This window comes from Chanos chanos, chromosome 5 (assembly GCF_902362185.1).
Source record: "Chanos chanos chromosome 5, fChaCha1.1, whole genome shotgun sequence".
NCBI lineage: Eukaryota > Metazoa > Chordata > Actinopteri > Gonorynchiformes > Chanidae > Chanos > Chanos chanos.
The window spans coordinates 36,837,517-36,865,506 of NC_044499.1; the positions used below are offsets into that span (position 1 = coordinate 36,837,517).

Here is a 27,990-nt window from a genome sequence, read left to right on the forward strand (position 1 = left end):
CCCCCTTTTCCTGAGGCTCCTTTCCATAGCTCTCCACTTTTAATTAGCATTGTCACCTGCCGCTATTCCCTTACCAACTCTTCTCTCATTTCGCCGGTGACCCGCGTCTCCCTGCAGAGCACACTCTCAATATTGTCATTGTTTCCCTTTTTGGCTTTACTCTTCTATAACCTGCCCATCCCTCCCCTCTCTCCCTACTTTCTTCTTTTTATAATCCGACAATCTCTCCCTCTCTGTCTTATTACTGTCATTCTCTTGGTCTGCGCGTTGACGTCAGTCTTCAGAAGAAGATGGCGGCGTTTGAGAAGGCGGAAGGTAAGGGAGCACTCGAAGCTTGTTCTCTCTCCAGTATATTAGTCCTATTCCAGTATTTACAGCAATTCATGCCCATTACCACCATTGGGGTACGCTCGACGTGCTACCACACGAACGAGCAGTAGTAAATATTGTTGTTTGTGCTGCTCTTTCCCCACAACATGCATGGAAGCAGCAGTTGATGTCCAGGCTAGCCAAAGTGCGGTGTTTAGATAAAGAAATAGGGTTTTTACTCTGCGACGGCATTACTATTTACATTATCAGCACATGGGGTGGTTCCCGCGGCTTTACTTCGGTGTCTATGAGTGTTTCTTTGACCTGTTCGCCTCTCTGTTTGCTTTGTTTTTATTCGGATACATGGTTAGCTGGTTAGCGAGACTGCTAGCAGCAAGGGTGCTTAAAATGGTCTCTGTCGGTGCAGTGTAGGGTGGGGGAATCGATCCCTTATCCGGCGGTGATGGGGGCTGCGGCCGTAGGGCTCGCCTACGCTCGACTCAGGTTCAGACTGGTATTTGTTAAATAAAGGCCAACAAGACAATTTTGTGTGAGAAACAACATTTACAAAACACAGTACAGGTCTATAGTCATATAATAGCTTGCCGCTTATCCGCTGGATTTGACAGATGGGGTTATCTCCAGTGAAAGCTGTCAGTTATGGTGGAGAACCTTCAGCGATCTGTTGAACCTAAATTAATACCATACCTTTTTCTCCAGCGCACTGAATGATTAGTTGAATTGAATGAGTAGTTTAATCGCGACCGAACCACTCTTACCAGTTGCCAGTCATACTGAGATCGTCAGTCTGGGGTGAGTACGAAATTTCTTGGGCGCTTATTGGAGATGATGCTGGCTTGGTCCGATACGGTTTAGCCGGTTTAAGACGGTTCTTTTGACAACAGCTGGTTTTGATCAGCTGCCGTTTTACTGGTAGCTCACTTATTACGACTCCTAACCGAGTAACACCTAACTCCTTTTTGTGGTTACCCCAAGTGAACCGCCCAAGCTTTTTAAAATACTTGAATGCACTAATTCAATACTTGATGTTCTGTAATTTCGGAATGGTAATGTACATTGCAGAAAGAAAACAGGATAGTTTAGTCCTCTGAATGTTATCGTCTGTTATATAGAGTTATAGTCTGTAATTAAATATATTAACAAAGGCCGATTGAGCGAAATTTGTCGCTCATACAACGGACCTAATGAAGCTGGCTAATGTTTCTTTACCTGATCCACTGTGTATGTGTAATGGTGTACGCTACATTAGCTAATTAAGCCAAGACTCGGGGGTGTAGTGTTACAGGGGAGTAAGCGCAGATAACTTCTCATTTGTGTGGGTGTTTGCGTATCTGCATCTCTAAAGATTTTTGCTTGGCTTATGCTTATCCTTCATTAGATATTCACATGCACACATACAGTGAGTCTGGAATGTTGCCTTATCCCAACTTGAATATGACCTGTCTGTCTTCTGTTAAGCGTATGCAATCACTGTAGACATGTAACCACATATGTAGTCAGCATTGTAGGTGTGCTCATGAGTGCCTTGCTTCTTTAGAACTTTTGTTCATATGTTATTTGTGTGTGTTGTGCATTAAGAGCCGGTAACCACATGCACACCTGTTCAAAATTAGTATTGGGCTTGCCAGAACTCCCATATTTACACATCAGGCCATACTGCGGGTGAGTTTGTGTGCCATGTAATTACTCACTCTCTTCTTGACCTCTCGTAGAAGTCCTCACCGCGTCCCTGATGTTTCAAAGTGGCAGGCTGATGATTCACAGCACCCTGTTATTTAGAGCTGTGTTTACAGTGAAACATCTCTGCACAAACACTCACACCCATGCCTATAGTAGGTCAGAACAGGACTGTGTGGTTCCAGTTTGTGTTGTGATCAGGACATTGTCGGCTATCTTTTCCTACCAGCCTGCCTGCCAGCCACAGAACTTGACAGGATGTCCCATTCTTAAAATGAGTAGCATGACCTGTTGTTTGAAATCAGAGGATAACTCAAAGTCCTGGATGGCAGTAATTCACCCTGCCCAGTTAGCAACTAAGACATAGCCTGTGTTCAGTGTTCACGAGATTCTGTCCAGTGTTTCTGTTCCTGCTTCTAAGATGAGAAGGCCGGTGGAATCCATACTTTTGCCCTCATCCTTAAGTCTCTTTCTCTCTGTTGCTTTCAGTCTGTCACTCTCTCTCCCTCCCTCGATCCCCCTAGTTGTTGTATGGTAGGTCGGCTGTTGTTACCGCACTCATGCATGTCTGAGTGTTTTGTTTAGGTACATCAGAGTGGGAGAGGAGATGATTGCTTGTGTTTGGTTTGCTTATGGCCCCGAAGAGTCTATGATACAAGGTTAGGCCTAATAGAAAGGTTCACCAGTTTTTCACCTTTTCACCATCTTAATTTTAAAATAGGTATCATATATCTGTAGTGTTGTATTGCAGGTATGCAAGGGTTAAATCAAATAAAAGGAAACACCTAAGGAGAAAGGACACAAGTTTTGAAATAATTAAATCACAGTTAAAAAGGATTCTACCCATTGCATATCCATTTCAATTGTAGTTTCTGTTGTAAAAAGCATCTTGAAATCAACGTTTTAATGCATGAGAAAAGAAGATTTTTAAAACGCCCTAACCATTAGTGACTGAATTGCAGGTGTATCAGGCACAGAAACAGTGAAATCGGTTCATCTGTCAAAGGGAGCAGTGTCGAAAATGCCAGACAATTGCAGTAGGAATGAGGAACAGTTGTCACGAGTCAGAGCTTACTGACATGGATAGATGGATACTGGTGGGCAACGCTGCAAAAAATCTCAAGAAACATACTCAGATATTACTACAGAGCTGCATAATCCACTTATAGTCTGCCAGCAGACAGGCCTGTCTGTTTTATTTTCACTGTTTTGTTATCCTCACAATGTCCTTTGGATATGTTATCTGTGAGATTACGCATAGTGATACAACAGGTGGTAAGAACTTGAACCTGTCCTTTAAGCCTGAGTTTCAAGTCAACAAAATAATCACTCCCTACATAGCTGTACATTTACACCAGGTCTTGAATACTACCTACAGAGCCAATGATCCTCCAATAATTTGTTCAGTGAGTAAATTCAGCAGCGGTATTTTAAAAATTTGAGGATTTCTTTTTAAGAGCTTGAACATAGCGGGACTGGACTCTCTAAACCAAGCAAACCGGCAGGAGACTGTGCTGTTGTGTGGTGGAGTTATGGCAATGATGAGGACTAAGTGACAGTTGCAGGGGCAGCTAAGGACAGCGATACAAAATCCCATATCTTCTCTTTTTCTATTTCTGTTTCTATTTTATTTTCTATTCGCCGTCTTCATTCCTTTGTCTCAGCCACACTAATTTCCTAGGGGGGCTCTGTGTAACTATTCTCTCTCTTTCTTTCTTGCTCCCTCTCTTTCCCTCTTTCTTTCTCTCTGTCTCTCTCTCTCTCTCTCTCTTTCTCATATACTGACTCATTGTTTACCATCTTTTAGTTTGCTTGCAGGATATCACTGCACTTGTTCTTTCCTCTCTCATCACTGTCTCCGTTTCTGTCTGTGTTTTTGACTTCCCTCCATTCGCTCTCTGCTTAGTCCCCTCATCTGTGTTTCTGTCATTGTTGGACATGCTTTAAATCTGTTCCTCTGCCAATCAGCTGCTCAGTGTGAAGCTGGATATTTTTGATTAGAGCTGAACTAACACATCCTCCAAGACCAACACACTGGCCCACTTCAGAGTCCCCATAAAAAGTGTCAAATGGAAACAAACATTATTTTTACATCACCGGAAAAAAAGAGGCTCTGTCATTTAATGAAACATTGATGGTTATTGATATTATTCCTGTCGATATGTGGTCTAAGTTTCCATTCAGTTACAGTGATCGCGGTGTTGGAAAGTTGTTCTCTGTCACTGATTAAAGGTTAAAGCAGTGGAAGAGCATGGATGGCTCTATGAATTCATGTTTTGAATCAGCAGTATATTTGCTCCTGGTGTTGGTATTTGTCTGATAGTAGTATAATAACTTACACAGGCGTTAGATCTGAATGATTCAGACAGCTCCCCTGAAAACAACATGTTATTCAGTCGTGCAGAAAAATGGATGTCAGCACCATTTTTGACACCCACCATCTTAAATTTTTCTCACTTTCTACTCTTCCTGTGGTTAGAGATACACAGGATAAACACCCCTGTCACATTCTTTTGTTAAAATATAACTTGACTTGTGATTGCGTCCGATCGCTCTCAAACTGGACTCTTTATGTAAGAATCAGAATATTCTATAAATATAGTTTCCTACATCCAGTTGGTGTGGAACTACCCACAGACAGTGACTGGGACATGAGGAATCCTAATAGATGGTCAAACACAACCCATAAACCTCCCACCCCATTACACGTTATGTAACATTAGTTCTCTGTAATGATTAAATTGTATGAAGCTTTACTAGAGGGCTATTTTTCTTCGGCCTCTGTACTACACTCCCAGAGAACAAGGTCATAGCTTTTTCCTGCAACACACATAGACCTAAATGTTGTTAAACTTTATTTGTTTTTGTTTGGTTTGGTTTGGTTTTTGTCACACGATGTAATTGCGATAATCGCCGTCCGCTACTGCTGTTTGGCGGTTAGAAAGTGTGAAAGACAAAGGACAGAGAAGATATCATCAATAACGATTCTCATTCTGTCATTCAAACTTGGTGTGGGTTGCTCCATCTCAAATATTACACAACGATACCCAGCAACTCAGATTGTTATTGGATGATTTGCAGAGTTAGGTGTAGGTTAGTGAAGCATCTCTCACTGGTGTGGCCTGCAGAGATCTCAGGCTGAACTGTCTCTGTCAGAGAAGTTACATGTAGGCTATTCTCTTAACTCCAGTCTCTGTATCTCACCCTTTGCGACCGAATGAGAGTACAGAACAATTCAGAGTTATAGAACACTGACCATGCCAACGCACACACACACAGAGTACAAAAGTCTTGTGAGTCCAGTTGTTCCTTTTCTGCCTTTTATAGTGCTGAATAAAGGCAATCCCCATATTGAAGTATGAATCCTGTGATAAGATAGACATAAGAGAATCTCTACAAAAAGGCTGCCTGTCTGTCCATCTGAGATCAAAGAGCACTGTGTGTGTGTGTGTGTTCAGAGGTCAGTGAGCAAACACCCGTTGATTCCTCAGGGACCTTGGCACTAGAGTGTATCATTGTGTATTTTATATACCTGTTTTAAGGATTCTCTTACATATACACGTACATGTTCAAAGGTTTGCAATCATTTACACATAAGTGTGCACATAAACACGCTCTTGCTGACAAAGAAATAGACTCTTCACTGCTTTCCCTGATCTGCACTTCTACAGAAACACCCACTCTCTCTGCCTCTCTCTTTTCATTTCTCTTGTGAAGATATGGGAGGATGCGGGAAGACTTCTACACCCACACTCATGGTAGCTAGGCAACAGAGAGCGATGGAGAGGGAAAGAGTGAAAGGGAGTTGTACAGAGTGTAGGGGGAGGAGTGAAACAGACAAGTCGATGCGTTTTGGGGGTGAACTCAGCCCAACCCAACTCAGAGAATGACACATAAATGTGTTTGTGTGTGTGTGTGTCTATGAGACAGTTCTGTGCTTGTTGTTTCCTCTTTGCTGATTTTTTTCATTCCCCTAGGCATTTCATGAAGCCCAGAAGTATCTGAGTCTGTACTGAAATATGATTGATTTATTTATTTATGTAGCATGTTTCAAGCAGTCCTCTATGTTAACTGACTATATGTCTGTGTGCGTGTTTTAGTGTTGCAGTTTGGGCCGCCCTGGAGTGTGTGATTGCCCCCTGCAGGTTGGAGGAGTGTGTGCGCCTCATCATGAACAACAAAGAGAGCTCCACTGAGTCCGGTAAGTTACGCTCACGGAGGCAGATTAGACCTCACAAGGTTAGATTAGAGTAAAAAAAAAAAAAAAAAGAAAAAAAAAAAACAGGCAGGGATTTATTGATTATGTGAGATACGGCTCAAATGTCAGGAATAATTAAAAGCGTGTGTGCGCATGTTGGTGTTTTTGCGACTAATATCTGTTAATATATGCATGTGTTACAGAGAATAACAATCAGATGAAGGTTTTTTTGCCCAATAAGCTGTTGGAGTGTTTGCCGCGCACGACAACTCTGCCTAAGGAGAGACTGCGCTGGAACACCAATGAGGTGAGAGAGAGAGAGACAGATGGATGACAATGGGGAAAGTTGACGTCAAACAATAGAGAAGAGAAAAAAAACAGGGATTTTTGAACTACAGCTTGGAGAAACGACAGGGAAACGTGTCAAATGCTTTTCACTGAAGCCATTGCGACAATATGAGTGATTAAGGTACACATCACTGTTCAAACTCTGTTGTTATTGCTGAGTAATGGTTTACGTCTATTTTCGTGTGTGTGTATTTCACAGGAGATTGCATCTTACCTGATCTCATTCGACAGACATGAAGAGTGGCTCTCCTGCACACTCAAGACCAGGTGACACACACAGAACATCAAAACAACATTTGCCATCCCTGTCAAAGCTATTTTATATATAAATATAACATTTTTTAAAAAATGAGTTATATATTATGTCTACTATATACATCAAATAGTAAAACTAATAGAAATATGTGTGTGTTTATGTGAGCTAGAGGTAATGGTTTATTTAAGCATGCAGTTCATTTTCTAATCGTTCTTTTTTTTTCCGTGACGCTACCCCAGACCCCAGAATGGTTCTATCATCCTCTACAACAGGAAGAAGGTGAAGTATAGGAAGGATGGGTATTGCTGGAAAAAAAGAAAAGATGGAAAGACAACACGTGAGGATCACATGAAGCTAAAGGTTCAGGGCATGGAGGTGGGCGCTTTCTACAGGATACAGTGATTGAAAAATTCAGTATTCACATAAGCAAATAGAAAGCAGACACATAAGCATGTCTTTTTAAGGAACTGCATTGCAATTAATACCAAACACACTCATCAGTATTGGCATTTTCCATATAACTCAGATATAATTCTAACTCAGATGTAGCCCACCTGATTTGTAAAGCAAGGCCCTTATTTTGTAAATACTTGATGACTAAAACACACTCTCTCTCTCTCTCTCTCTCTCTCTCTCTCTCTCTCTCTCTCTCTCTCTCTCTCTCTCTCTCTCTCTCTCTCTTGCTATAGTGTCTTTATGGTTGCTATGTCCATTCCTCCATTGTCCCAACATTCCACAGGAGGTGCTATTGGCTGCTGCAGGTGGGTCTTTGAATCTGTACCATCTCATTATACATACATATATACACACATGTATATCTGAAAACAATATTTTGAAAAGTTGTCAGCAGTTCTTTCTCTGTTTCTCAATTTCATGGTGGAAAATTTAGCAGTTTAGAAAACCACAATTTAGCTCCTACATCTGTGAATGCGAAACTGTTTTAAAAATTTGTGCCATTTAATGGGGGAAATCTGCACTGATACTCAACCATTAATTATAAAATCAAAGTAACACCCTCTGTCCCCCAGCCTTACCCACCTCAGATGTGCTAGCTGACTGGATTTTAGCCGTTTGTGTGTAACACAATGTTTTGTGTGTGTATGTGTGCGCGTGTTCTTCATGTATCTTCAGAACCCCGACATTGTGCTGGTGCACTACCTGAATGTTCCCTCACTGGAGGATTGTGGGAAAGCGTGTGGGCCACTGCTCTGTGCTGTGGCAGATCGACGAGACAGCCTCCGCTGGAGCCGTGAGGAACTCCTCTCTCAACTCAAACCCATGTGTAAGAGTTCAATAAAGCACCTATACAATACAACTGAGACATGTTTATGAGGTTCCAACCAGCTGGAGACCCTCTGAGTGTATAGTCAATTAGCTCACTTTTTGAAATTTAATCACTGAATTCTTATTTGTGTGTAGTCCACAGCATGAAGTGGTCATGTGGTAATGGGAATGGCACTGGTACTGGCAATGGCTCCACAGAGCTTTCCATCGAGCAACTGGTGCAACAGATACTGGAGTCCCAGCAGACCAAACCACAGCCTCGCACACATACCTGCCTCTGTAACCCCACCCTGGGTGAGCGTACACAATCACACATGCACACGTACAAGCGCATAGACACCTACCTCAGCAGGATGAGGCAGTGCAAACATACCCAGAACAGAGTGGCAGTGCAGTCTTTGACCAGTAGGTGGTACCATACATATAAAGTACATTTTATAGGTGTGTATATATCAGCTATGCCACCAGAAAGCAGTCCTGCATTCTTGTTAGTCACTAGAAATTTATAAGCACAATTGTTCATTTCTAAAAAACTTGTATCAGCTCAGTAGACACGCAGACACAACCTAATTCATTCCTTGTGATACAAGAGATTCAGGAGTTGTAATATTTTAAGCTTCTTTACAGTGCCACAACTGAAAATGGATAATTGCTTTTGAAAGCAGCATCTGTCTGTGCGATGCTCTGTTGTGCTTTGTTGTTTTATGTCTGTGGGTGGATATTTTTTTGGTGTTGGCAAATTTTGAATGTCTTCTTTTATTGTGATTATATGTGTCTGTCCAGCTTCTCCAGGAGCCAACATTCCTCATCGCTGTAACAGCACCAAACACCGGATCATTTCTCCCAAACTTCCTGCTCGCCCCAGTGTTTACCCTGCTCTGACAGAGGTCCAGAATCTGGCAAATGACACGTCGGTGGGCGTGGCGAGTCGTGAAGCTGGAGCTGGAGATTCTTCAATGGGGGGTGTGGCCACAGAGAGGAAACCAGGTCTTGGTAGGCAGGGAGGTTCAAGCCCAGCTGTAATCAAGGACAATGGAAACGTGTCCTCTCCTTGCTCAGCAACTTCTTCGTCTTCATCCAGCCCACCGCAGACACAGCGAGCGGCCACAATTGCCCTCAGCAATGGCAATGGTTTCTATGGTGACCAGTGCAGTGGGCTGGCAGCTGTGGCCCTTCCACAGAATGCGGTTATCGTCATGACAACAGCAGCTGCGATAGGGCACGGAGGAGAAGAGTCAAAAAGCAAGCTAGCATCTACTGGCCTGTCACTCACACACTCAGGAAGGCTCGTCCTATCCCCTGTTCCTCCCAAACCAGACACACCCTCCCCTCCTACTGTTGCCTCACCCCCCAGTCCCGCACCACCTCCCCACACAGTGTCATCCACCCCTGGTGTGGCCACTCTTTCTCTGACCCTGCTGCCCAGCCCTGTCATTGGAGGGCTGTTACTCACAGACCATCTAATAACAGAACCCCCCAGCACTCTCATACACTCCTCCACTTCCCCCACCCCCTCTTTTCGGCCTCCTGCCCCACCACCTGCTGCACCTTCTCCATCTCTACCTCCTCCTTCTCCTCCTGTCTTGTCTCCCTCTCTCCCTGTGCCCTTTGACCCTGATGCTTTCCTCAACAGCCCCAAACAGGGACAGACCTATGGAGGCCCCTCTGTCCCCGCTCAAAAGTCCTCCCATTCACTCTCTGCCTCCCCGTCCTCTCCTCCCCTCTCCTCTTCTCCTCAGCCTCCTTCTCTTGCTCTCTCTCTCTCACCCAGCTCTCCTCCGTCTTCCTCACCCTCCTCTTCCCTCTCTTCTCTGTCTGAGACAGAACGAAAGAGCACTGAAAGGGAACTGCAGTCTCTCTCCACAACCCCCACCTCTACTCCTAGCTCCTCTTCTCTCTCTCCTTCTCTGTCCCTCTCCTTATCTCCGTCTCGTTCTGCTCCTTCACTCCTGCCCCTATGTCTCGATTCATCTCTGGGTCTTGATTCACTTACGCAACCCTTAAGCCCCACCCTGGACCCTCAGCAGCCCCCAACCAAACTGGCTTTGATCCACAGTCGCCCCTCGCCTGGTTCACCACAACAGCAGGCACGGTCGCCACGTCTCCAAACCCCTGACCATACCCCAGACAGCCCAGAGATGCAGCTTATTGGATGTGACACTCAGGCTCCGCCCAATCAGATGTCTTTAAATGAATCACCAAACAGTGACCTTTCCATGGATCAGCAGCCAGCAAATCAGCTATCACCCAACCAGCTATCTATGATACAGTCAACAAATCAACTCTCACCCAATCGACTCTCAAGCACCGAATTCCAAAACCACCAACTTAATGCCAATCAGTTATCCATCAACCAAATACTGCCCAATCAGCTTTCACCCAAACAGCTACAGACCAGTCGTACACAAGCAGAGATTGATAAGCCAGAGCAGAGACAGCAACAACAGCAGTTGCTAATGCTACAGCAACACAGACATGGCCAGTCTATGCTTGTAACTACTGATATGACTCAGTCTTCACCTCCGGAGATGCAGCAACCTCTGCTGAGACACAACCATAACCAGCCTCTCCTGCTGAGTTCCCAGACTCCTCCACCACAACCACGGCACCAAGAGGGCTCAGTGACAGGAGAGGGGCTACTATTCTCTCTGAGGGGGTCACAGAATTCAGTGAGAGTAAAAGAGGAGCAGTCCTCTCCCCTTTCACCCACCACACTAGACAGTCTCGACCCAGAGGAGACGCCAATGGACACCACGCAGAACGGAAGTTCGCACTCAGGTCCCATGGGGTCTGAGGTCACAGAGCTGTCCTTTGATAGCGCGTTTCCAGATCTCATCTCTGAGCTCATTACGGAAGATGCTCAGGAAGCCGTGAGCCACAACCCGGCTCTGGCCCCTGCCGCCGCCCCTACCTCTGCCCCACATGTGTACCCTGTGAGGTACATGGTACCTCCACAGCCCACGCCCTCCACATCATTCCTGCCTTACTCTCTCGTCACACACACGCAACCCCAAGACGAGGCTGGAGCAGATCAGCGCCGTCTGGCCAACATCACCGACTTCTCCCCAGAGTGGTCCTACCCTGAGGTGAGGATGGGATGTAGTGAATAGAGGATGAGAATGTTGAAATGCTGTGGCCATTGTAACATCATGGAAGTATGTATCTGTGTAATAAATGACCTTTGTGTGTGTGTTTGTCTTAGGGTGGTGTGAAGGTGTTAATTACGGGTCCGTGGGCTGAGGCAACAGGAAGATATTCATGTGTGTTTGACCAGAGCACCGTCCCTGCATCTCTTATTCAACCTGGAGTACTCCGTTGCTACTGCCCAGGTTAAGAGACACACATACACACACACACACACACACACACACAAGCACAACCATGTCCCTAATCCAAACTGGTGTACTGCCTAGGTCCTGTCAGGGTAAACACACATACTCTTCTTTTATGTAGCCTGCAGCCTGTGTTGCTACCACCCAGATAAATCTGCACACTTATGCACCTGCAGCTGTGGTTATGGATACATAAACCTCTAGTTACAGAAATGTATACATAGGGACACATGTACAGCTACACTGCTGCTGCCCTAGAAAAACAGCTGATACACTCTGATTTTGGAAAAGAAAATGAACACGACATTTACAGGGACATCTTACGCATGCATGTGAACAGTCTCTTTTCAAAGTATTTGCCAAGAATGGCCTTCATCAGTCTCTCCACCAGGGGGCGTGTTATTACTGTTGAATAAACAATCCAGTGAGAAAACACCATACGGAACCTCTATACACAGGATGACATTCTTAAATCAATGTAAAATCCGCTCTTTAAGACTAAAGTGAATAATACAGTTTAATGTAATACCATCTGCATCTATATACATCTATGAAAATGATTTTTTTTCTACAATTTGCATCAATTAATGTAGCTAGTGAATTTAAGCAGCAGTGTAATTACTTTTTGATTGTACTTAACTTTCATTTTAATAAATAGCAGCGCATCAGTATATTGTAGTCCACACTGAAACTACAGTACTTTTGCACAGGCATAGTATCACATTTGAACATTTTCCATATTTTCACATTTTCTGCTGTTATGATAAGTTATTAAGCGTTTGTTTCCTTCTTAGCCTGTGTGAAAAAGCCCACTGAAGGGTTTTGCAGTGGGACATGACTAAGCCTGTGCTCTGTGTCTTCTGTAGCTCATGAAGCAGGACTGGTGGCTCTTCATGTTTTGGAGGATTCTGGCGCTGTCTCTACCTCTGTGCTGTTTGAGTACCGCGCACGCAACGCCTCATCCCTCCCCAGCTCTCAGCTGGACTGGCTATCACTGGACGGTACTACACACACACACACACACACACACACACACACACACACACAGCCTATAGGATTTTTCATTTTAATTGACCATTACTGGATTATTTTCTATGCACTCGTGCATACCCTCACATACGTACACAATCAACTGCACGTCTCAAATCATATTTCTGCCCCATTTCCCCTCTCTTGCCCTTATAATTTTGCCTTCTTGTCTCATGTTGTTGGCCTGACAGTGAATGGGAGTTTTAGATGGCGAGGTGAAGGAGTGACTCAGAAAAAGAGGTGCCAGTGGAGAAGAGGAAGTAGATAAGCAGCAGGAGAGTAGCGAAGACTCAGTAGAAAGTACTGGAGATGAAAAGAAAGCCTGACAGAATGTGTGAGAGAGAAAGAGAGAGCAGTGGTTGCCTTGGCCCTTTTTTTTAAGGACTCTTATCCATCGCCTCTCTGGCACCACAGGCCTGTCAGAGCTGTAGAGTGTGAGACTACAGGTGTGTGTGTGTGCGCGCGTGTGTGTGTAGATGAGTGTATGTGACTCCGTGACCCACTTGTATTAAGCTGTGTTGTTGACCCTCTTAACCTCTCACTACTGGAGCTCAATTAGAGCTGACTTATCACATTCGCTTCAGATTACCTTACCGCTGCAAGGAAGATGCGCACATGTACGCACGCACACACACACACACACACTCACACACACACACACTCGCTTGCTCACTCACTCAGACACCCACATGTGGTTAAGTCTTTTCTTCAAAGCTGTCGTAGAACAAGTCAGATGATATTTCTAGTCCTCAAAGCACAATGTCCTAGGGCAGGATTGAAAAAGAACCCTGTAGAGTTTAGGAGTGAGAATACAGGTCACACTCATGGCAGATTTTCTAGTCTTTGTACATGTACACTGACTTACCACATCATTTTCTCACACATTCTCGCTCTTGTTATTGCCTGTCCACGTGAATTCAGGAGAAGGTGAGAAGCTGAATCCATCATTGCTAGCAACGCTGTAGCAATATACAGGGCTTCTCTCTCTGTCTCTCTCTCTCTCTCTATCTCTGTCTGTCTCTCTCTCATTCTATCTCTCCTCTCGCTGTGGGATTAGTGGAGAGAAGAATAAAGTCAGATGCCTGGAAGGAGATGGAAGAGAGTAGGCTAGCTATTTCAGGCTGCACATTGTGCCCCTCTGTGTGTGCCCATCAGCCCAACCCTCCAGGGTATCTGTGTGTGTGTCTGTGTGTGTGTCTGTGTGTGTGTCTGTGTGTGTGTGTGTGTGTGTGTGTGTGTGTGTGTGTGTGTGTGTGTGTATGTGTGTGTGTGTGCCTGTGTGTATTTTTGATACATGGCTTTGTGAACACACGTCTTTGGGACTGTGTATCTGTCAGTCATCGAGCAATGTGTGTGCGTGAAGCAGCTTTGGTCGGCGGGTCAAGGTGATGTAATGCAGTTAGAATAATACTGTGGTCATGACTGATAACCTGTTAAGTGGATTGTAAGTCATTGTTATGTAAGCTTTATGTCAACTGGATTATGTTATACATTAGAAGATGCTAAACAACAGACATTATTGCAGCTCTCTAATGATACAGTGTGGCAGACAGTTTAGATCCTTGAGAGTACATTACATACTCAAAAGCTTTTTAAAATTGTTCAAAAACGTACTCTAAATTTTATTGGTGTCAGTATATTACATTTTTATTTTACAGTCTTACATTATTGCATATTATTATAGTAATTATTATTGCTACATATTCTTTCTATTTCTTTTTGTAATTTTTCCAGGAAATTTTTAAAGATAACGAGATATTGATACATTCAAAACCTGTTTTTTTTTGAGGTCGTGGGTATTTTTGAAGATCAAATAAATAGAGTGTTAAAATATTTGAGAGATGTTTTTGTAAATATATTGGTATTATATAAACACGAGTATTTGGCTGTGCCTAAAAAAAGAGATAGTTACTGTTCTTCCTGCTCTGGATATCAGGAGTTTTTTGGTAAAACGATTTTCCAAAATTAAAAAAAAAAAAGAGCTGAAGAACAAACGAGGTCACTGTAGGTCAAAGGGACAGAGAGAGGGCATTTTCTAAGATGCTGTCTGTTCAGTCGTCCAACACACACTCTATCTCACACACACACGCACACACGCAGAGTACAGTGATTGATGAGAGAGAGCTGTTTTCCACTGTCAACACCCGGACACACACATTCCACCGACTGCTTGCACACACCCATAATGCTTACACACACTCACATTCAAGACATGCACCGCTCTTCAAACAGTGGTGATTTATTGTGGATAATAAAGGAATTGAGATTTTTCATTCACTGTATATCTCAAAATGTGTGAATGATTGTGATTGTGTTTAAATGTTAGTGTGTGTTAGTGTTCATATGACTTTGATGTTTGTGTTGATTTGTTGCGTTCTGAAATAACTGTGTAGCATACAGTACTGTGGATGTCAGTGAAAGGCAGTAGAGATAGTACCTGAAAACATTTCCAAATGTAATGTAAGAGTTGATCATGACATGCACTGACCTGATGAAGGCCCAGACATGTATCTGAGCGTGTCTTCTTCTGCACTGTGCTCACAGTGTATTTATTTGCCATTGGCGCAGTGATGCCTGGGTTAGCTCTGTGTGTGTGTGTGTGGTTGCATGCATGCGCATTGGATATATGAGTGTTGTTGAAGTGTAGAGCTCAGCCGGTTGCTATTTCTGACCATGGCTAAACCTATTTAAACCCATGAGAACGAGGAGGGGTTGTGTGTGTGTGTGTATGTATGTGTGTGTGTGTGTCAAGGGTCTCATTTTAAATGAATGCGGTCCTCAAAGAACAGAGAGAACTCATAACTTTGCCCCCTCCTTGTACCTTCTCTCTCTCTCTGTCTCTCCCTCTCTCTCTGTCTCTCCCTCTCTCTCTCTCCCTCTCTCCCTCCCTCCCTTCTTCCCTCTCTCCCTCTCTCTCTCTCTGTCAGTCTTTCATCCCTGGCACCCTGCGTTAGCGGCTGTCTCTGTGTGCAGGAATGTAAGCTTAGGGCTCCACTCACCCAGGCGGCTGGAGGGACAGCCTCCTCATTTGGGACTTTCCCTGTTTGTGGACTGACGTCTCTCATATAGCGGAGCGGAGCTTTTCCGTTCGGATACTTCTCCAAAGAGTTTTCCCACTTTGCTCTCTGCGTTGTGGAATATTCTTTTTTTTTTTCTTTCTTTCTTTCTTTCTTTCAAGACAATCCCTGTCCTATCATACTGGCTACCTGTCATTTGCTTGCGCTCTCTCACTCTCTCTCTCTTTTCCCTTCTCGCTGTCTTGCTCTTTCTCTCGTATTACATTTGGCTTGTTAGTTTTGTGTGTGTTAGCTTTCCGAGCGTGGGCTTTCTAACATTGTGGCGGGCATTCTGAACTTCAGTTCTTGTTGTGTGCATAGCTGTCTGTGCCTGTCTGTCTCAGTTCATCTCTTTGAGGTACCTGTTTGGCATTGCCCACATTTCTGTAGCTTTGCATCCCTGTGAAGTGTTCTTTTGTATGTATGTGTTTGTGTGTCTGTATATGTGATGCTGGAGTATGTGTCTGTGTTTTAACTGCGCTGAATATCTGAAGGAGCAGTACTGAAGTGATCTGTCATTCTGCTTCTGTATTTCATTCTATCTTTTTTCTTCCCTCTTTCTTCTCTCCCCCCCCCCTCTCTCACTCCCCCTCTCTCACTCTCCTCACATCGCACCACCTTCAGTGAAAAGTATGCTGGCAATTAACATTGTCTGTGTGTCTGGGCACACTCAGTAATGTGAAGGCAAAAGGTTGTAAAGTTGTCACTTATGCCCAACCTAAGAGCTTTTGTCTGAGAGAGAGAGAAAGTGAGAGTTAGACAAACACTGAGAAGGACAGAGAGAGAGAGAGAAGGAAAGAGAGAAAGGGAGGAATGGTATATTGTTTTTTGGGGGATTGTTGTCTATCCCTACGCTCATCAAAGGAGTGAAGTCATTTGGCTGAGATGGATGAACAGGACAAAGATGGCGTAGGTATGCACTGGAACCCTGAGTGAGTGTGTAGACATTTAGACAGAGAGAGAATGTGTATGTTCATATGTCACGCTGGGTATGTTAGATATTAGATTTTATGTAGTGTGGTTCCTTTTGTTCTTCAAGCAATTCCCTCAAACATATAAGCACACCCCGTGACAACCTCTTTGAAGATGAATGTACCAAGTAGTACTGGATAGCAGGGAAACTGGAGACTCCCATGGGCGTGGTGCCTGAATGACCACCCTGTGTTTGTGTGTGTTTATGTGTGTGCGTGTGTGTGGAGAGAGGATGGGGCTGTGTGTGTGTGTGTGTGTGTGTGTGTGTGTGTTTTGTGTGCAGAGGGGATGGGGCTGTGTGTTTGTGTGTGTTTATGTGTGTGCGTGTGTGTGGAGAGAGGATGGGGCTGTGTGTTTGTGTGTGTGTGTGTGTTTGTGTGTGTGTGTGTGTGTGTGTGTGTGTGTGTGTTTTGTGTGGAGAGGGGATGGGGCTGTGTGTGTGTGTGTGTGTGTGTGTGTGTGTGTGTGTTTTGTGTGGAGAGGGGATGGGGCTGTGTGTGTGTGTGTGTGTGTGTGTGTTTTGTGTGGAGAGGGGATGGGGCTGTGTGTGTGTGTGTGTGTGTGTGTGTTTTGTGTGGAGAGGGGATGGGGCTGTGTGTGTGTGTGTGTGTGTGTTTTGTGTGGAGAGGGGATGGGGCTGTGTGTGTGTGTGTTTTGTGTGCAGAGGGGATGGGGCTGTGTGTGTGTGTGTGTTTTGTGTGTGTTTTGTGTGCAGAGGGGATGGGGCTGTGTGTGTGTGTGTCTGTGTTTTGTGTGGAGAGGGGATGGGACTGTATGTGTGTGTGCGCACGCCACCTCCCTTCATGGTGCACATATAACCTGTGTGGTGATGGTTGGGCAGAATGATTGAAACAGGTCCAGGCAGAATACTTTCCATGTTAGAGAAAGGGTGGAGGATAGAGATGAGTGGGAGGCGGGAGAGGATGTTTGGGCTGAAAGATGAGAAAGATTCCCTCATTTACATTCGCCTCTTTTTGGTTGATTGGTTTTAAATCATACTGATACCACTCTGGACACATGTATGGTATTTGTGTGTGTTTTCGGCACCTTTGTAAGTGTCTTCTACTTTGGTCGTGTGTGTGCGTGTGTGGGTCAAAGTGTTTCTCACAGTACATAGTTGTTGAAGAGGGTGACTCCAGTAAAAGTTAGTCACCTGTCACCAGCTGGGCTCACACTGACAATAAATCTTATGATTAAATGGAGAAAGGCTTTAGCTAGTGTTGTGTATTTTTGTCCTTGTCCTGCAGTAGTCGATCTGTTCCCATCTGCCAAGTGCCGTTTACTGCCCTTTTTGATCACCCATAAATTATTATTATTATTATTATTATTATTATTATTATTATTATTATTATTATTATTCATGAAATTGTGTCTTTGTCAATTCTTTCAAATAAAGGGAATTCAGCGCTGGTTCAGATCAAAGCTTTTCTTTCAGAGACCAGTTTTTTGTTTTGTTTTTTAATTTAGACTTTCTAGAGGAATCCATCAGGGTGTAGTGTCGAAGTGAGTCAAAGGGGCTCACTCAAAGATTCCAATGCCCAGTCAGTCCCTAAAGGATGGGATCTGTTAAATGATTACTCACTGGAATTTTTAGTGCCCCACCCTTTTCCATATCGATATTTCTGTTGAAATGTTAAGTGTCTGTATCTCCTTAAGAGTTTTGCCTTTTTTGTATTCGGATAATGTAACAGAATTCAATAGGCCACTGTACTACGATATAATGAACTTAACAGAAGAAATTTAATAGCAGAACATTGAAATTTGTGTTTTATAATACGTTTCCAGTATGGAGAAATTACTTAACAGCATGCTAAAAGCAACTTCTTTTGAGACTATAGTTAATATTTATTAATAAAGGGAAAAAATGAACTAATGCCTATAGAATGCACTCCTTTTTTAACAGCATTCGGATTTGGTGAAATTGTTTCTTATTTTGGAAAGATAATAGAGGACTGTCTATTGCTGTACCATATGGAATAGTTCTTTGGACTTTTTTTCGGCGGAACGTTTGAAGACCGGGTAAAAATTGAGGACTGGGAAGTGGGGTGTTATTGAAGCAGTGCTAACGTAAGCCGTGAAATGTGTGGCATGCAGTGCATTCAGCTGCCACTCAGAACTCCTGACTAGTCTTGGATTATATACCAACCTTGCTATTTCAAATGTTACAGTTATTATGCTCAGCAGTCCAAAATAGTACTTTTCCATTCAAAATTTGTATTTGGTCAGGTACGTCATAACTGTGAAATATTAATTAGGCACATTCTACCAAAATGTACAGAGCATACTTTTTTTTTTTTTTTCAAAATAAGATGCCAAGTAATATATTTCTTAAGGTTTATCATGGCAGGTTTATCATAAACTGTTTATCATGGCAGGATATTTGACCTGATGGTGTACACATGCTTTATTTCTGGAATACTTCGAGTTATGTTGAAATTTACAGATCGCCAGCACAATTTACTGGTCAAAAACATAAAGGACAGTTTTAACATCTTTTTAGTTTTATTTACCTCATAAAATTCTGTACGTTTGAGAGCAGTATCTCCTTTTTTTTTATTGTAATACACATCCTTTAGCATGCTGTTAGGGTTTTGGAGCACTGTTCAAATTCAAGGTTGAATTTCTGGCAAGAAACTTTATTGCCACAGTTAGCTTGCAGTATTAAAATTCCCGTCGCACTGAAGTGTAGTATCATATAAACATTTAAAATCATATAAAGATCAACAAAGAGTGACAGACATCTGCCAGTGCTGTTTGTCTAATGTTGTATATTGATCAATAAAATATCAGATAAATCAGTTGGTAACACTGAGTTGTAACAGACCACAGTTTATAATGGACCTTACAGCAGCCTTCTCTATAAGACCTCTTTTTTAAGCCTTAACACCTCTGACGTCTCACACAGTGGAGACTAAGCACGACTCTCTTCGTCTCTGTTCTTTTTTAGACAACCAGTTCCGTATGTCCATCCTGGAAAGGTTGGAACAGATGGAGAGGAGGATGGCTGAAATGTCCAGCAACAGCAACCACCACCAACAACAACAACAACAACAACAACAACAACAAAAGAATCAGCAGCATCTATCATCACAGAATCCCTCTCTGTCGGCACCAGGCCCAGATCCCGAGGATAGGAACCAGAGTCAGGTACACACACTTCTCTTTGTACGGTAGACCATATGAATCAGAATATATCACTGTTAAATACTGCGATGTGAGCGTACTGACAGTGCCCTGAATGAACTGATTTTCTCACATTGTTCCGTGTAAAGGGCCCAAAATATATCGTAAATAGCAAATTAGCTATGAATAGATATAACCCTGCTTAGTCATTTCATGGCACTGTATGAGATATTCTGTCAGGAAGAGACAGATTTGAGTCTGTGTTGTACACCTAACTTCGAAAGAAGGCAGTTCATTTCTCTGAGGGAAAAACATTCATGGAAATGAAAGCCGAACTTATTTTGCTGACCCGTGTAATGTTCCATTTCTTCTATCCATATTCCTTGTTTTAAAGATGCTTTCACGATGAGGCTCATTTAATGTGATGTCGCTACCTCCTTTATGTCAGTGCATGTTCCAGATGGTTCTGTTGTGGTTTTCTGACTGCCGTTCAATTCATTTCAGTGACCTGATTTGATATTAATAAATCATTATTATTTGTATGAAAGAGCTGTCAAACGGGTCCTCAAAGTTGATCTGTTAATGAGAGATGGAGTTTTAACTGATTTGCTTTGATAGTCCAGTGAAAGGGAAACACCATTTATGAATCCTATCTGTTGCTCCTGACTAAAAGGTTGAATGATGACGCTCCGTATCCCATTGACTGTACTTGTGTTAGGTTTCTGGATACTGTTATCCACCACTTTGTTTAATTCATTGAAAAATGATGTAAAATATTACTTGTTGGGTTATCTGATCATGTGATGTGACATTCTTATTGTGTGAGCCTGTCCAGTGAATCATGATGGGTAATGGTGATGGCATCTCATAAGACATTGACTGTGTCAAATAAGGCAGTGCCCATGGCATTGTCTATCTGATCCTGCACCTGTTTCAGCCTTATATGCACCTCTCTCTCTCCTTTTCACTCACACTCTTCTTCTGTGATGTCACTGTATGGATGCAAGTGGGATTCAAGTGTAGTTGCTAAAACAGGAAGAGTGTGTGTGAGGGAGAAATATCATGTATATAAAGGAAAAGAGGTCTCGTGTGTGTGCGTGTGTGCGCGTGCGCGTGCCTGTGAGCGAGAGGTTAGTGTGTTAACGTCACTGTCTCTCTGTACACTGCTAAATTAAACCTGTCAAATCCCTCTAAAAACTCTCTCATGCCCTCTCTCACTCCCTGGCTCCCTCACCCCCTCCTCCTCCCTCTCTGTCTCTCTGGAGTTTCTCGGTATCACCTGGCTGCTTCTTGTCATTCGTTTTTAGCCATCCGTTCTTGCGTCAGAGAGGTGGGTGGGGGGATGTGGGGGCACACAGAAGGGTTGTCTACATGCCAGAAAGTAGGGAGGGAGGCAGGGAGGGAAAAATCAGAGGGAGGGGGTAAGAGAGGGGTAAGAGTGGTCTTTTGGTGTCTGTTTGTGTCTGTCTAGAAGACTGATGGGGAATAAGGTGTGTGTCTAGGGACACGGAATATATTGTGGGTTGTGTGTGTGTGTGTGTGTGTGTGTGTGTGTGTGTGTGTGTGAGAGAGAGAGAGAGAGAGAGAGAGAGAGAGAGAGAGGCATGGATGTAATGTTTCCTATCATGTGGCTCTCAGTGGAAAACTGACTTTACTCCTCCAGCAGAGACAGTGAAAGAAGAGAACGTGAGAGATAGTTAGAGGAGGGGAGTGTGAGAGGGGGAGAAGAAGAGATTGACAAATGATGGATACAGGGATTCATTTCTTGCAATCATTTTTTTTTTTCATTTCTTTTTCCTTGTAGCAGTCGTGTGATTGTATGCCTTAAATATTTAGTTTTTAGTTTTAAACTTAAAAAATCATCAGAAAATGTAGAAATTGTTGATTTTGCTTGATCCTTGACAATGAGGTCATGATTTGTCATGGGTGAGAACATCTGACTGGTTTTTGGTTCGGTTGGTTTTTTGAGACGCATTCTAAAGAAATACAGTGGCACTCCACTGGTCAGTTCTAATAGTCCAGTGACCGGAGAATACCAGTTATAGATCAAGTCCATCTTTCTTATTATGCTTGTCTTTCTTTCTCTGAATATGACTATTGATCTCTTTCTCTCTCTCTCTCTATCTCTCTCTCTCTCTCTCTATCTGTTGAAAATTGAGATCCTGAGACACTTTGGTTATACTATTTAAAACATAAGGCATGGCACTAACATTACCAAAGGTTTTATTCAAATGGGACTTACTCATACAAGTGGCAAATTAAACTGCCCACCCCTCTCTCTCCCTCTTTCTCTCTAGTCGGGCCCGTGGTTTGAGCGTCGGATTGTGAGTGTATGTGAGAGGATGATGGCAGGGGGCCGGTGGGGAGGAGGAGAGAGGCTTGTTCATTCTGTTCGACATAGAGGAATGACCCTACTGCACCTTGCGGCCGCACAGGGATACACACAACTCATACACACTCTCATCCAGTGGAGGTATGTCACACACACACACACACTCACTCACTCGTATGCACAACTCATACACCCACTCATCCAGAGGTACGACACACACACTCATCTATACCCACAACTAATACACACACTCATCCACTGGAGGTATGACACACACATGTACAGACACAAATTATGCAGAATCAGTGAGTGGAAGCACAACACATACAAATACACACAATTCTCACCCAGTGGAGAAGTGGCACACATACACACTTACACTTACACACACACACACACACCCATCCTCATTCCCTCTTTTTCTGTTTTATAGGAGTGTGAATGCAGACAGTCTGGACCTGGAACAAGAAGTGGATCCTCTCAATGTGGATCATTTCTCTTGCACACCTCTGGTTAGACTCCTCTTTACAAACACACACACATTATATTAGGTTTTATCCCCAGGTTATATTAGTGTTGCCCTCATAAACTCATAACAGGGATGTCATTAAACAGGATACTGATTGAGTTTTTTGTGTCTCTGTCTGTGCAGATGTGGGCCTGTGCATTAGGCCATCAGGCTGCGGCTGTGTTGTTGTACCGTTGGAGCAGCGTAGCACTGGGCATCCCTGACTCTCTGGGTCGTCTTCCCCTGGCCGTGGCTCGCTCCCGCGGGCATACGCGTCTCGCCCGTTGCCTGGAGGAGCTGCACACACAGACACAAGCACAGGACCACACACTCACACAGGAGATGTCTCCCTCTCCACAACTCCCTCTCTCCCCGCTGTCTACCAGTCCCGATACAGGTGAGACGCACGCACACACGCACACGCACACACACACACACACACACACACACATAAATAATCTGCTTTCATGCTCTGAGATGGTAAGGTGTATGTACAGATTTAGGGACCTGCTGGTCTATGTAGATTTCCCGTTTTATCACTCTCACTTGTTCTGTCTCTGTCTCTCAGGTCTGAGCTCTTCCAGTAGTATTCCCTCCCCCAGTGACCCACCCTCCCCGTCGCCCAGCTCCGCTTACTCCAGTGGCTCCGTTCGCCTGGGCTCCCCCCTCCAAAGCACTCCTGACCCCATGGACACCTCCTCCCCTTCTTCTCCTTCCTCTCCATCCTCTCTTCCTCTTTCTTCCCCTTCTCCCTCTCTCCCGCTGCCCTCGTGGGTGCAAGACTGTGAGGGGGGGGACTCTAGTTTACCGCCCGGCCCGCGGGAGCCCCTCTTCCTCATGGACTACGAGCCGACCAGTCCCAACTCTTCTGCCACCGCGCACTCACACTCCCCTCACTCTGCCTTCGAGGCCGAGTTACTCAACTACAGCGAGAACGTGGAGAATGAAGATTACCTCCCTGCTGAGGTGTTACAGGTGAGACAAGCAGATGGACACACGTATGTGTATATATATATATGGATATATACTGATAGACACACGTATGTGTGTGTATATATATGGATATATACAGATAGACACACATATGTTTATATATATATGGATATATACAGATAGACACACGTATGTTTATATATATATGGATATATACAGATGGACACACGTATGTGTGTATATATATATGAATATATACAGATGGACACACGTATGTGTGTATATATATGGATATATACTGATAGACACACGTATGTGTGTATATATATGGATATATACAGATGGACACACGTATGTGTGTATATATATGGATATATACAGATGGACACACGTATGTGTATATATATGGATATATACAGATAGACACACGTATGTGTATATATATGGATATATACAGATGGACACACGTATGTGTATATATATGGATATATACAGATGGACACACGTATGTGTATATATATGGATATATACAGATGGACACACGTATGTGTGTGTATATATATGGATATATACAGATGGACACACGTATGTGTGTATATATATGGATATATATGGATATATACAGATGGACACACGTATGTGTATATATATATGGATATATACAGATGGACGTGTGTGTGTATGTATCCTCAGTTGCCGTAGGTCACTGAGGTGCCATTTCATAATTGGATGTTGATCTCTGACTGGCAGGTTGACATGGCAACGCTGGCAGAGCAGATCATCGAGGCGACCCCAGAGCGAATCAAACAGGAGGAATTTTCACGGGAGGCGGAGTCACCGTTGCGAGAGAGGCAGGACAACGCTGCCATTCACGACACCATGCCGTGGCTTGCCACTTACCTAGACACTGTTGACACATTCCCCAGGTATACAAGTACACACACACACACACACACACACACAGACTCTAGCACATGTGTCTAGTTGTCCGGGTGCACACTCTTTTTCTGCAAATATACATGAGGCCTACCATTCAGGTCCAAACAGATTTCATCTTCAGTCAAATGTGTATCAGTTTTTACATTACACACATTTTGGTCATCATTGCTGTCTTTTCTCTCTCTCTTGATCTTTTTCTTCCTCTCACAGTAGATGTGCGTGTCCAACACCACCCCCTTCCTCCCGCTCCCCGCAGCCCCCCTCTCCCCTGAGTGCTCTGGCTTTACAGAGGCTCCGCCCACCAAGCAGCGCAGCATGGGCAGAGTTCCTGAATGCTTCAGCCAATGGGAGGATGGAGAGAGATTTTGCCCTTCTGACACTAACAGACAGTGAACAGAGAGAACTCTATGAAGCCGCTCGCATCATTCAGAATGCTTTCCGCAGATATAAGGTACACACATCACTACTCAGGAAATGGAAAGTGTGTGCGTGTGTGTGTGTGTGCGCGCGTGTGTGTGTGTGTGTCTTGGCTGGAATTTGCTAAGTCTCTGAGCACGTATATTGGAACAATCAGTGTTAATCTGTCCAAGGACAGGGCAGTCTAAAGGTTTAATTCATTAATGTAATCAGAACATCCGTGGATTAGGGGCTGAGATGGCAGTGCCAAGACCTCAAGCAACACGAACACTTCTCCTTTGATTCCTTTGACCTTGCCTTTAACCTTTGGACATTTATCACATCAAAGCTGCGTTTAGATTATAGAAACGCAATGTTTACATAAAGAGCTCTTCTTTTGTTTTTTTTCATGTGCTCTGTCCGTTCCCCTGTGACTGTTACAGTGCTGTCTTAATCTGTAAACTGATTTTCACTGTCTGGACTTTTTTCTGGAATTTTTTTTTTGTTGTTAGCTGTAGTTTTGACTCTCCAGTGACTTGCTGCTATGGATCCCTTGACTAGTTCTCTGTGGCGTTTGTCTCCTCAGGGTCGAAGGTTAAAAGAACAGCAGGACATGGCTGCTGCCGTCATTCAGCGCTGCTACAGGAAATACAAACAGGTACCGAGAGACAGACACACACATTGCCATGGCAACCCTCTTAACAAACTATTCGTCTGTGTCTCATCTCGTTTAACCTAAAGTGTATCTGTTCCTGTCTGTCCCTCTCTCGACTGCACACGGACACACTCACACTCATGCACACACATATACACACACACAGACATTTGCTCCTCTGTTCTGAAATGAGTTGGCAACAATTTTTTGTCCATGACATCATATTCATTCAATATCAGAACTTTTTTCATCATTTCCTGGTAACATAACAGTCATGGGAAAAGTGTCCTATCCTTCAGACAACATGGAATGAATACTGAATGTTTTCCATAAAGCACATGTCAGCTTGTTTTGGTTTGAAAGAGAACATGTTCAGCTGAGTGTTATTGTGGAATGAGAGCTTTGGTTAGCATTGTTAAGGGTAGACGGTAACACCCAGTCTGCATTCTTGACATCCACTCAACCGTCCCATCCTTATAGCAGCCGTTGTCTGTAACTCCAATAGCAATGAAAAGTCACTGGAACAGAAAGGGTGATCTTTCTGGCTTTATCTGGCCATTGCTTTCCTCGTGTCACTCTTTTCAGTAAGCCACAAATCACTAAAAAACAACAATTTTAAGTGTACACTCTGCATGTCATCTCAGATCTGCCAGTCACAAATAGAGAATTCAGAGCTACTTACTCCCTAAAGATATTTCTGTTTAACTGTTTAAAAGGCTTTAGAGACAGTGTGTGATAATGTTAGTATGCTGTTTGTGTGTGTGTGTGTGTGTGTGTGTGTGTGTGTGTGTTTGCTCATCTTGTGTCCATTTGTGAAGACTAATCCTCACTAATATGGCCTGTCTCTCTTTCTCTCTCCCTTTTACCTGCCTTTTTCACTCACTCCTTCTCCCTGTTTTTCCTTTGAATTCTTTTGCTAGCTAACATGGATAGCACTGAAGGTAAAGTCTAACTTCTGCAGAAGTGTTCTGTGTTGCTGTACCTGTTCTCCTGTGGCCCAGTAGAAGTGAACTACCCAGTGGTTCACAAATGTGTTCCCGACATGAGACACACTCTAGCACTTCACAACTTTTCTTTATGCTTTCATGTCTTTCTGTGTCTTAGTGTCTTGAAGCCTTCGTAGTTCCCAACGTCGTGTTTGTGATTGTGCTAGTGATTTTGATCTGTCGCTAAGCGTTTCCATCCATCGTCATGCCAACCCTCTCATGAATGTGTGTATTATTGCATACTCATTCCCTTTCCCTGCTGGAGTGTGTGAACAAGTGTAACATTTTTGGTTTCTTCTCCCTCTGTCTTTTCTCTCCTCAGTATGCTTTGTATAAGAAGATGACACAGGCAGCCATTCTGATTCAGAGTAAATTTCGGAGTTACTACGAGCAGAAGAAGTTCCAGCAGTCGAGACGCGCGGCCGTACTCATTCAGCAATACTACCGCAGCTACAAAGAGTACGAACGCCTCAAGCAAGGCCCGCGTGGCTCAGGGGCCCTCAATACCAAGATTAAGTGAGTAGGGGGAGGACGGGAATAAAAATGTTAAAAAAAACAAAACAAAACTATGAAGATGTCATAACACTGTGCACTCTTTTTCGTGTGCTAAAGTCATCAGTGAGACATGCTGTGTTTTTAAAGCTTTCTCTCTCTCTCGATGCCACTTCTTAAAATATCCATCTCTCTGTTGGTGATTTTTTTTTCCTCCTGTGTTAGGGGGTCATTCCTGACTAAAAAGCAGGACCAGGCAGCCCGTAAGATCATGAGGTTTCTGAGGCGATGTCGACACAGGTGACTAGTCCGCTTCTATTTGGTGATCTATGGCTAATGCTGTAATGTGTCTTTGTTCTGGTTATGGCTTCTTTGGCCCAGTATGTAAATCCATGCCCGTGTTTGTGTATTTGTTCCAGGATTAAAGAGCTGAAACAGAGTAAGGAGTCGGAGAGGAGAGGCCTTACCACGTAAACTGCTGACAGCACGACACAATAACACGTACACGTTTACAGTAGTCTAAACAAACCCTCACACAGACACACGCACATGCACACAAGCACACACACACACACATTCACAGTCGCACTACTGTACCTCTCCTTCAGCCCAGACTCCTTATACCTTTGAGAGGAAGTGAGGAGTGAGCATGTGTTTCCCTCCTTTCTGAAAACTCTTTACAAACTCCTCCGTCACTGGACAGTGTCAGTCATAGCTCTGCATGGTCACAGACTATAGAGCTGGACTGAGAAATCCCGTTTGTCTCATATACTTCTTCTCTCTCTGTCTGTCGTCATCACGTGCACTCTTCTCTCTGCCTTTGTCGACTGTGGTTTTGCCTTTGACATGGTTGCCCTTGGAAACGAACTTAGGGAGGATGGAGCGAGAGGAAGATGGGGGGGGGGGGGGATCCCCAGCCTTATCGTTTATCTCTCCGTTTGTATGAGGAGACGAGAGAGGGGGGGAAAAAAAACTTAAATACTTTAGCGCTTTACTTGCTCTTCTCAGCCTTTTTTATTTTATTATCATTGCAAAACAAAATGAGTGCAGCTTTTTCAGAATGTATTGTACTTTGTCTATATATATATATATACATATATATATATATATATATATATATATATATATATATATATATATATAT

The 27,990-nt window shown here is 43.6% G+C and overlaps 1 protein-coding gene across 1 annotated transcript; it reads left to right on the top strand.

Moving 5' to 3' along the window:
• The first annotated feature begins 253 nt into the window (after nucleotides 1-253).
• camta2 (calmodulin binding transcription activator 2) lies at nucleotides 254-27,748 on the top strand. Its single transcript, XM_030775981.1, has 22 exons — nucleotides 254-315; nucleotides 6,108-6,208; nucleotides 6,409-6,512; nucleotides 6,753-6,820; nucleotides 7,049-7,184; nucleotides 7,499-7,570; nucleotides 7,941-8,091; nucleotides 8,229-8,387; nucleotides 8,877-11,179; nucleotides 11,296-11,422; nucleotides 12,292-12,426; nucleotides 19,430-19,629; nucleotides 21,903-22,078; nucleotides 22,371-22,449; nucleotides 22,590-22,842; nucleotides 23,014-23,420; nucleotides 24,129-24,304; nucleotides 24,528-24,768; nucleotides 25,300-25,371; nucleotides 26,677-26,870; nucleotides 27,072-27,146; nucleotides 27,266-27,748. Exons 2-22 carry the CDS (start codon nucleotides 6,178-6,180, stop codon nucleotides 27,318-27,320), a joined length of 5,214 nt encoding a protein of 1,737 aa, XP_030631841.1. The 5' UTR covers nucleotides 254-315; nucleotides 6,108-6,177; the 3' UTR covers nucleotides 27,321-27,748.
• Nucleotides 27,749-27,990: the final 242 nt, after the last annotated feature.

Bases quoted from the DNA above. Each gene is read 5' to 3' on its own strand.
- camta2 (XM_030775981.1), top strand. From the start codon at position 6,178: ATGAACAACAAAGAGAGCTCCACTGAGTCCG. The intron at 8,092-8,228 runs GTAAGAGTTCAA...ATTTGTGTGTAG, and splicing joins CTCTCAACTCAAACCCATGT to TCCACAGCATGAAGTGGTCA. The intron at 24,305-24,527 runs GTATACAAGTAC...TTCCTCTCACAG, and splicing joins ACTGTTGACACATTCCCCAG to TAGATGTGCGTGTCCAACAC.